The sequence below is a fragment of the Podarcis filfolensis genome (assembly GCF_964270895.1).
Source record: "Podarcis filfolensis genome assembly, contig: HAP1_SCAFFOLD_478, whole genome shotgun sequence".
Lineage (NCBI taxonomy): Eukaryota > Metazoa > Chordata > Lepidosauria > Squamata > Lacertidae > Podarcis > Podarcis filfolensis.
In genome coordinates this window covers 1-10,422 of record NW_028149203.1, presented here as the reverse complement: position 1 = coordinate 10,422, position 10,422 = coordinate 1, and the positions used below count along the sequence as shown (strand labels likewise).

The window sequence follows — 10,422 nt, the reverse complement described above, 5'->3', positions numbered from 1 at the left end:
TAGAAAAGACTGACTTCATTATCTAAGAATGGTCCCCACATGTCTGGCCTAATGCAGGTGTCAGATAGGCCTGAACAGGCCTTTGGGGAGCCGGTGGGTGGACAGGGGGCCTGGCCCAAGCCTCCAAGGACAGAGGGAGAGAATCCTAACTTCAGGCCTTGAGGAAAATTCACTTTATGGGCTCAAAGTTCTGCAGATTACTTCCCAGTAAGTCAGAGCATGGGAAAGTATTTCCTCACTTGCTTAATCAGCATATACATTCAACTTTAAAATTGCCCCTTGACTGCTACTAAGATAGATCTTCAAAGGTTTCGGTTTTTGAGCTGAGAAACTACTGTTACACAGGCTGCTTAAAAGCCAATCCAGTGTGAACTCTCTAAAGCAGGACTCCAACATAGCCCCCTCCAGATGTTGCTAAATGCCCATCAGCCCCAGCCAGCATGAACAGTGGCCACAGATTGTGGGAGTTGTAGTCTCAACAACATCTGGAGGACACCATCTCACAAGGAGATGGCAGAGAGGCAAGGGAGTGGTGTCACTTCTCAAGGCAAGCAAGTGGAAACTAGGCCCAGTAGAGGGAAGGATGAAGACAGCGGAACTGGATCAAGCCACAGGACAGAGGTGACACACCAGGTGGGTGCTGTACACTGGGTGATGATGTTTGCAAGGCGACTAAATGGCTCCCCCACACCTCATGTTTCAGAGACAATGTCTGTGGACTCCACACTTCCCAGCCCCAACCAGCTGAGCAGTCCCAACATGGGCTTTGATGGGCTGCCAGGCCGGCGCCGCAAGAAACGGACCAGCATTGAGACCAATGTCCGCTTCGCATTGGAAAAAAGCTTTCTCGCGGTGAGGCATTTCCCATTGTACCTAAAGAGTGATATGAAAAAGCCAGGTTTCAAATTCCTGTTCTCCTGCGAAACTCTGACCTTGGCTAGTACGGTTCCTCACCGAACCCACATCTCAAGGCTGCTGTAAGGACAGAAGCAGACAAGCCCATGCATGGGCCACCCCGGTTTTATTCTCAGGAAGTGTGTGACATATAAGGAAATGAATAAAAACAAAATTAAGCAATTTTACAATGTGTTCATTTAGATTGTATATCGCTTCCCAAGGCTTTCAGCAACTTTTCCTTATCTCTAGTTCTTCATGGGGAAAAGCTGTTGAGGAAAAAGGCCAATCTTACTGCCCTTGGCAGCAATTGCAAGAAAATCAGGGGTTATGCCAGGGAATGGGAATCTGAGGAACCAAGGCAAGGGTGGGGAACCTTTTTCAAAGTAAGGGCCACATTCCTTTCTGAGCAACGTTCCAAGGGCCATGTCAGTGGTGGGTGGGGCCAGAGGCAAAAGTGAGTGAGGCAATCAATGTACATAGTAAACCTTTGCACAGTAGGCAAGTTTCTATACATACCTCTCTAACCTCAACCTAGGCAAGCAAGAGGCATTATCTGAGTTCAGTGACACATTCCTGCCGGGCAAAAAACACTTGTGAGAATCGAGGCCAGCTATGCATGGGGCCTGGAGAAAGGAGGTATAGCCAGAGAGAGTGGCAAGGAGGCTCACATTCGGCGCTTGATCCTGAGGTTTCTCATCCCTGGACCAGGCATGAGTCAGAATCAAAGAAAACACGAGAGCCAGGAAATCCACTTTGCTCTGGCAAACTCCTGACCCAAACAGGAAGCCCTCTATAGCTCTTCCTATTTAGGAGGACCCAATGGCCATCCTAGGAAGAGCTTGAGAAGACTTCATTGGCCTACCTAGAAGTCCAAAACTGCTGCTCTGGTGGCTCACACAGAGCCAAAGGCTCCTGGTTTTAGCCCAGGTAATTAATGACACGCCTATTTTACAACAAAGGGGAAAACAAGGCTGAGAGTGTATGACTTGCCCAAAGTCTTTATGTCAGTCCTTGGCTGAGCTACCACTTGAACCCAGGTCTCCCAAATGAATGGCTGACTCTCTTCTCATTTGATTCCAGCTGATAGAAGTGTGTACACACCATACATTTAAAGCACATTACTTCCCCCAGAGAATCCTGGCAGCCGCAGTTCACCCTTCACAGCACTACAGTTCCGAGGATTCCTGAAAAACCATGTGCTTTACATGTGTATTTAAATGCAAGATGTGTGCACAGCCTAGGTGTGTGTTCTAGGTTGTTTTTTAAGTTCATTTAACTCTGTTGCGTTTAACTGATAGGTCAACTTAAGCCTCACGTTACTGGTTGTCAGAAGCAAAGGCAGGGAAATTCTCAGCAGGTTGACGTTTTGTCATGTACTGTGTACCAGAAAGAGCAGAGAAAGTGACACAGAGCAGCAGCAGTTCTGTGCCTCATCCTTTCTAGTTTCATCCGCTGCCTGTATTTCAGGTTCACGTGATAGTTTGGCAGCAGATCTAACATTCTTTAGAATGAGTAGAACAGCCCCCTACATGTTTCTATGATTTGTTTTGTTTTGTGTTCCTGTTTTGACTCTATGCCATGACTTGCCCCAATGTCACACCATCCTGTTTCCCCCCTACTTCCAACACCTTCCCCCAAACTGCAGAACCAGAAGCCTACCTCAGAGGAGATCCTACTTATTGCCGAGCAACTGAACATGGAGAAGGAGGTGATTCGCGTCTGGTTCTGCAACCGCCGCCAGAAAGAGAAGCGGATTAACCCTTGCAGCTCTGCTCCCATGTTGCCTGCCCAGGGCAAGCCTCCTGGCTACAGCCCTCACATGGTACGTTCCTACACACGTTCACTCCCCCCCCCCCGGCACAAAACTCCATGGAATATACCTGTACGGAACATGCCTTCTGTGCTGTGCAGGTGAAGGCCTCTTGCAGGGTGTCCATTCTGCACAATAGTTGAATTTGGCCTTTAGAGCTTATTTATTTCAGTAAAATTATATGCTACTTGTTTTTTTGGTTTTTTGTAACCCTCAAAGCACTTTACAAAAAAGCAATCAAATTTATCACTTTAAAAAAAAGATAAAAGCAACTGTTTAAAACTTTCAAAAAATTTAAACCAGTGATATGCTAAAATAATAGTAACAGGTGTTGTGGTACCTTCCTGTTAAATATTGGACAGGTGCTAGCTCTGTTTGTCTTCTTGGCACCTGCTGAAGACTTTCCTCTTCCAGCAAGCCTTTTAATTAGTGGCCTTTATCCAAGTCTGCATATGTGTCAGGATTATTTCTAAGATGTCTTAATAGTGCTACTTTTTCTGAATTTGCTGCCCTGGGCTTCTTTCAGAGAATAGACATTTAATAAATAAAAATGAATAAATTTAATACATACATGTATTATTTTCCTCTGCACTGCACATTTAATCATACACTTAGCTTCACAGTTTGGAGTGTGAACCCCACCCCCACTACTTCCCCCTAATGGACAATGCCTACATTACTTGCCCCCCATATGATACATAGCTTCCTTCCTTGATACATCCTATTACACGATGCATATATTGTGCTCATACAAAACTCTGCCTACCTACCTGATCTTTCACTGCAACTTCACTGAGCTTGCATTTACCAATCCACTTACCACCCCATTTGATAAAACCATACATGGTACAAACTTTCCAGGTCCCTAGGCATCTTACCTTAACTTCCTCAAATAATGTACATTCCTATTGCTCACATTACAGAATTTGTGTCTAACATACTTAAATCGTTCATGAGTGTCGCCCCAGCCTTGTCTGCTAGTTGCATCTTAGATATGATCCCCAGTCAGGGGAGAAAGGTCTTTATGTGGATTTTATCCATTGTGTCTCTGACAGTCCGTTTCTCTGCTGCATCTCCTCCAGGTGACCAGCCCAGGCACCGGCACAAGTCTGCCCCTCTCCCAGGCTTCCAGTAGTCTGAGCACAACAGGTAGTTGCCTTTTGTTGACACCTTCTCCCTGGGACCCCCTTTCCCCTTTCCTTTGCCTCCTTCTAGCATAGCTGTCCAGTGGTGGGCTGCTGAGAGCTCAAGGTATTGAGGTTGTGGGAATGACACAAGAGCAGTCTGTTGGGTTACGAGTGAGAATGCATCCTGATGTTAAGACTTCCAAAGGCCCAAGCGCTTTTGAGGACCCACTCTCGGCACTTGCAAAATGCTTACAGTCATTCAAAGCACCTGCTGCCTCCATTGCCACCTCCTTCCCCAGCCCTGACCTGTATAACTTACCTTGGCACAGCAAGAGGTGGCAATGGCAAAGAAGGCAGCAGGTGCTCCAGAGGCCCCAGGAGAGCATGTTTCCATGTCATGGAAGGACTGGGACTACCAGGTAAGAAAACGCCGCTATGCACATATTATTCACTTGAGATGATGGGACTAGTTGTCCCAGTCCCATACCTGGTGTGGAAACAGTGCAACACTCTTGTGCTCTCCTTTTAGCTCTGCAAAACTTAACTTCTTGCTACACGCTTAAGGGGACTTGGAAGCAAGACCTGGAGTGCTAGTGAGGCCAAAAAGAGCACAAAAAAGTTGTGCTTTGCTCCCTCTGCTGCTACCACGTACCCCACACACTGGGAAATTGCCTCAGAATTGGGATGACCTGGCACTTGTAATGCTGCTGGCAATGCTATGGCAGATGCAGACATAGGAACTATGTCGAACTTGGTGAGATCTGCAGCCTGGATTCTGGGGTGATGCTCCAATGTTCCATCAGCAGGTGGTGGCAGTTGCATTGTCTGGTTACACCACAGCATAAAACCAATGCAAAGCCATCCAACCTGAGCTAGTGCTGATTTATTCAGTGACATGTTAGCGCATGAATATGTGCAACAACATCCAACAATAACATTTTTTTTTCTTTTAATGAAAAACATTATTAGGAGGCTGCAATTTTGGGCAGACAAATGACATGTGAGAAGGAGGATCTTAACTATTTGTGTGATGGTTATTCTTATGCTCAAAAGCATATGTGCTTGGTTGGCTTAGCTCTCCATAGCTCTCCCAATGTGTTTACCCCTGCAAATTCTCACCTGGCATTCTGCAGAGGGAAAAGCAGTTTTGGAAAACTGTCCAACTGTCCCAATTATCTGAATGAAATACAGAGGGCTTATTCACACTTCCCTTTTGCCCCACTCTTTGCAGACACGGGTCTATGCTTAAAAGGTCAGTGCCTCTGGATCTTTCTCTGCGAAAACCTGCTCTTTAGCACTTTTCTAAAGCAAACATCACTTTGGGTTTTCTGCAGATTTACATTTACTCCGATTGAGCGTTAAAGAGCAGGTTTTTGCAGAAAAAGCTTTGCAGCAAAAAAAAGGGGGGGGGGCTTGGACACAGAGTTTTAAAGTGCAGACTGTGCTTGGAAAGTGTGGATAAGCCCTAAGCCACAAACCATGGTTATACAAATTAGACACAGCTTGAACTCTCCTGCTTTGCTCTTCTCTTCCTCCAGTGGGAAACAATCTGTGGAGTTGTTGGCTTAGGGCAGGACCTGAGTGCAACAGCACAATCCCCACTTGTGATTCAGAGGTATACTGCCTTCAGTACTGGACTGGTATGGGGGCAGACCATGATGGTGGCTTCACCTGGTGGTATATCGCAGGTGAAACTGATGTCACTCCTGAATTCCTCTGCTACCAGTGCCACTTTCAACATTGGGCCGCTGGTAGCAGAGGGACAGGAGCAGTGGCGGTTTCACCTGCAATATACTGCCAGGTGAAGCTGCTATCACTCCGCCTTTCATACCACAGAGGGAGGAGCGAGCTGTATTGCCAGGCCAATACAGCTTGTTCCTCCCTTGGCTTCTTTAAACCTGTCCCCAGCTGAGCGAGCCCCGATGCTTCGCGCGCAAGCTGAAGAAGCATAGGGCTTGCTCAGCTGGGGGGGCAGGAGCAGTTTAATGCTCAGCTTGGGGGGGGAGCTTTCCCATCCCCCAGCTGAGCCTTGCAAAAAAGCCTCACAAACAAGTTGTCACAGCTTGCGAGGCGCTGGGGTGAAAGCATCTCTGCTCCCGTGGTGAGAGCTGCGGCAGTTTCGCCCCACGCCTCACTGTATCCAGCAGTAGCAAGATCTAAATTTTAATTACGTGCTCTGCAAAGATGTACTTAGTTTTGTCTTGACTCTGAACATTCAGGGAATGAGATGTCACACTGAGCCTCAGAGGAGCTTGGAAACATGTAGAGATCTTGCACTTCTGGGTGCCTCTGAAGTTCAGCATGCCGTTAGGCGGATGCCCTCTCTGGGGGGAGAGGCAGAGTTGGTGCAGCTCCCAATAATGGTTGGCTACCATGCCTGTGGGCTCCTGCTTCTGACCACCAGCCTTGGCAACTCTCCTTCACTTTCTTTGCTCTTCTTTTGGACAGTTACTACCTTGTCCCCCACAGTCTGCTCCCTGACCCCCAGTCGGACAGCGGTGGGAGCAGGGGGCACCACCCTCAACTCGGTCACGCCACCCCCAAGCAACAGCACAAACCCCAGCCCCCAGAGCAGCAGTCACCCAGCTATCAGCTTGCAAGGCCTGAATCCCAGTACGGGGTAAGTGGTGTGGGAGAGAAAGGTCTTTGGGGGGCGGGTTCAGCTTCCTTAATGGTTGGGCTGTGGGAGAAGAGGTTTGATCTTGGCTAGGCTCACACCATTAGAGGGAGGGGGCCTTCGGGGACAGAACCCAAACAGTACGGGAATTAGAACTCGCCTGAAATAATAGACTCTCCATAAAACAGTGTCCACACGTCATTTTATGCTACCTTCTGGACCCATTTTGAACTGGTGATGGGGGGGCACTCTAGTGTTTGCACTGTAGATCCCCAACTTTAACCTGCTGCCTCTGGTTTGATTTCAGAAGCACAGTGCTAGGGGTGAATGCAGGGTTAAACCCAGCGCTAATGGCCACCAACCCGCTGGCCACCATACAAGGTTTGTGAAAAAGAAGATCAGACATGATGTCATCACTGCCATTTGCTCCACTGGCCTGTCTGTACAAGACTGTGTGTGTGTGTGTGTGTGTGTGAGAGAGAGAGAGAGAGAGAGAGAGAGAGAGAGAGAGAGAGAGAGAAGCAAAAAGTGTGTGTATGTGAACATATACACACAGAAAGAATACATAAACCCGAAACACAGCCATTCTGCAAAACTAATTACGTATTAGGAGAAATTCACACTAAAACATTGGTGAATTTTCATGAGGATTTTTTTAAAAAAATAAATAAATCACGAACTAATGTGGAGAGCTGAATTTAAGATTGGGAAAATGAGACACAGAGAAACTGACATATTCACTCATTCCTATTCTCAACAGGTGGCAGCATTGAGCCAACCATGAATTTCTCTGCCCACTTCTTTCAGTTGTCTGCTCACTGAGGTGATCATATGGCACAGGGTCTGTGATGTAAAACTCGGTGTCCAAGGCTGAAGTCCAGCATCCTGTTCCCCACAGTGACCAGCCAGAAATCACACTTGTAGAAGTGCCTAAAACCAGCCTGTAAAACTGGTTGCCCTCCATACCCAATGCAGTCATGCACAATGGATTATCAGAGACTCGTTGAAACCAGTTTTTAATACCTGCTTGGAACTACAAAAATGGGATTGTCAAGCCCATGGCGCATCACTGGTGTGCCTGTGTTTTGCCTTGATGGGTCACAGATTGAGCAGATAAAGCTGTCTTGCCCTGAATCAAACCCCTGGTCTGTCTAGCCCAGTGTTGTCTATTCAACAGCAGCTCCAATAGGATTCAAACAGGGTTCTTTCAACCCTGAGATCCTTTTAGATGGAGATGCAGGGCATTGAAACTGTGTCCTTCTGTAGGCAAGGCATGCGTTCTACCACTGAGTTAGGGCCCATCCCCATGTGCAGGCCTGTCTTTAAAAACGCCTCCCCCTCTGATTTCAAGCACGAAATATTTGAGTCTAGGTGAAAGTGTATGTGAGCTGCTGTGCAAATGTCGTGCGGATGCGCATATGTGCAACAGGTCAGTGGAGTCCCTCAGAACCTCCTCTCATTCCTGTTGAGGTCTCTTCTCCATCCCATCCCTTAGCTTACCTATGGTAGAAAGCATCCTACTTCATAACATCCGTCTGTAACATTGCACCTGCTAATCATCTGTGCTCACCCTTCTCGCCACACACCATGTGTCCTTTTCTATGTGAAACGTGCTGGGGGAGGGAGACGGCGATGTGGAGCTGTTGGTTGGGAGCAGGTGTCGTTTGAACTGCGGCTGTGCCGAAATGTGCTGCTGCCATTTTGTCATGGTGGGGAGCCTCGGAGGCTCCTAAGAAAAGATGACCCCCGCATCAACACATCAAGAGGAGAGTCACAGAGCTAATGCAGTTCCTCTGGGCCCATTGCATGCTGAAGGCTGGGATAGCTCAGTCGGAAGAACAGGAGACCCTTAGTCTCAGGGTCGTGGGTTCGAGCCCCACGTTGGGCAAAAGAGTCCTGCATTGCAGGGGTGTTATGTACTGAGTTTAATAGGATCCAAAAGGCAGCAGTCTGATTGGTCCTAGAACAATAGGATTCAGAATGCAGCAGTCTTATTGGTCCTAGAACAATAGGGTCCAGAATGCAGCAGTCTGATTGGTCCTAGAACAATAGGATTCAGAATGCAGCAGTCTGATTGGCCCTAGAACAATAGGATTCAGAATGCAGCAATCTAATTGGTCCTAGAACAATAGGATTCAGAATGCAGCAATCTAATTGGTCCTAGAACAATAGGATTCAGAATGCAGCAGTCTAATTGGTCCTAGAACAATAGGATTCAGAATGCAGCAGTCTAATTGGTCCTAGAACAATAGGATTCAGAATGCAGCAGTCTGATTGGTCCTAGAACAATAGGGTCCAGAATGCAGCAGTATGATTGGTCCACAGGAGGCACCCAATCTAGCTCCAGGTGGAAGTGAATCCGCAACCTCCGAGTATATTTCAAAGGGGTTAGACTAGATGACCCCCGTGGTCCCTTCCAACTCTACACTTCTACGTTTCGACAATTCTGTGACCAGAAGCTACTGGCATCATGCTGACACACATGCGCCCTAACCACTGTTCTTTTCCCCTCCTCCTTTGCAGCATTGGCCAGTGGTGGAAGCCTGCCAATTACCAGCCTTGATGCCAGTGGTAACTTGGTCTTCAGTACCAGCGGAGGCACGACTGGAAGCCAGAGCATCGTGACTTCGTCGCTCTTCCTCAACCATGCAGGCCTGCCCTTGCTGAGTGCTGCCCCGGGAGGCGTGGGGCTGGTGTCGGCGGCGGCTGCTGCTGTGGCTGCCTCCATGCCCAGCAAGTCGCCCACCCTGACCTCCTCCTCTTCTTCCTCCTCTTCCTCCTCCTCCTGTTCCTCATGCAGCTCCTCCAGCGAAGTGGCGCAGACTCTGGGGCAGGCTGGTCCCGGATCCACCGAGCCGGATGCCAAGACGGAATGAGGGCTGAGGGGGGAGCATCCTCCCCGCCTTCTCGACACGTGGGGGTAGTAAGGAGCGGACGTACAAACCGACGAGTGAAACCAAAAAAAAAAAAAAACCAAACAAAGAATTGTCAGCAACAGCCAAACGAAAAACCAACCAAAAAATAACCCAAAGCAACCAAACAAGCAAAGCAAAAAGGGACAAAGGAAGAAACCAAAAAGAATTCCCCAAACTTTTAGCGTTCATTTTTTTTCCTTTTTTCTTTTTCCCCTCCAATGTTCAGGACAAAATGCCTTGCAAAAGGTGACTTTGTCAATTGTTTGCTTGAATTATTTTCATTGATTTCTCTTTATTTCTTATTCGCTAGTTTCCTGGACAGTTTCAGAAAGGAAACAAATAAATGGGGATCGGTTGTTCTTTTTTTTTTTTTTTTGTAAGAAAAAGAAAAAAAGAAAAAACACATTTAAAATCCTTAAGGGGAAAATGAATCTCACACCAAAAATCACCAGTCCTAGCTTCACCCAAAGCTTTTTACAGACTTTTCTAACTTCTGTGTCTGGTCGAATGTCTTTCAAAACTCTTATTTATTCTTATTTATTCTTTTACTTTTCTTTGGGATCCAGAAAGGGTTGGACAGGGTGGGGGTATATTGGTTTAATTTCAGGATCTTGCTATATATATTTTCCTTTTCCTTTTTAAAATGCTAAAATAATATCCTTTTCTGCTGTGTTTTTCGGAACAAACTTTATAGTTTAGAGGGATTCTCATGAGATACGAAGGCTAGGATTTTCAAAAGGCAATAATGAGAATTAGGTACCAACTTCCCATGATGGTGTCCTAATTGATGTCCTGCAATGATTATTATTATTTTGCATCTCTGCTTCTACCTGACTCAGCCTTGCAATGAACTAAAAAAAACACCCAAGAACCTCTAAACCACAGCATCCTTTGACCAGCTTGCTTGCCAATGCATTCCTACATATATAGCCAATTCTGGCTTGAAATGAGAGCTGGTGGTGGTGGGGAAACTGCTCCCTGTCTAGTTCCTTACCTCTGATTCTGATTCATTATAAGGCCAGAGTATCTAGTGTCTGGGCGAGAACTCTGTGCCCC

The 10,422-nt window shown here is 47.0% G+C and overlaps 1 protein-coding gene across 1 annotated transcript; it reads left to right on the top strand.

Annotated features, from left to right (window-relative positions):
• Positions 1-708: 708 nt before the first annotated feature.
• Positions 709-9,532, top strand: LOC310755142 (POU domain, class 2, transcription factor 2-like; the record flags this gene model as incomplete). Its single annotated transcript, XM_083631828.1, has 6 exons — positions 709-852; positions 2,543-2,719; positions 3,790-3,856; positions 6,283-6,454; positions 6,759-6,832; positions 8,975-9,532. The coding sequence occupies 6 exons, from the start codon at positions 709-711 to the stop codon at positions 9,325-9,327; spliced, it is 987 nt and encodes a 328-aa protein (XP_083487954.1). The 3' UTR covers positions 9,328-9,532.
• Between the last annotated feature and the right edge of the window lie 890 nt (positions 9,533-10,422).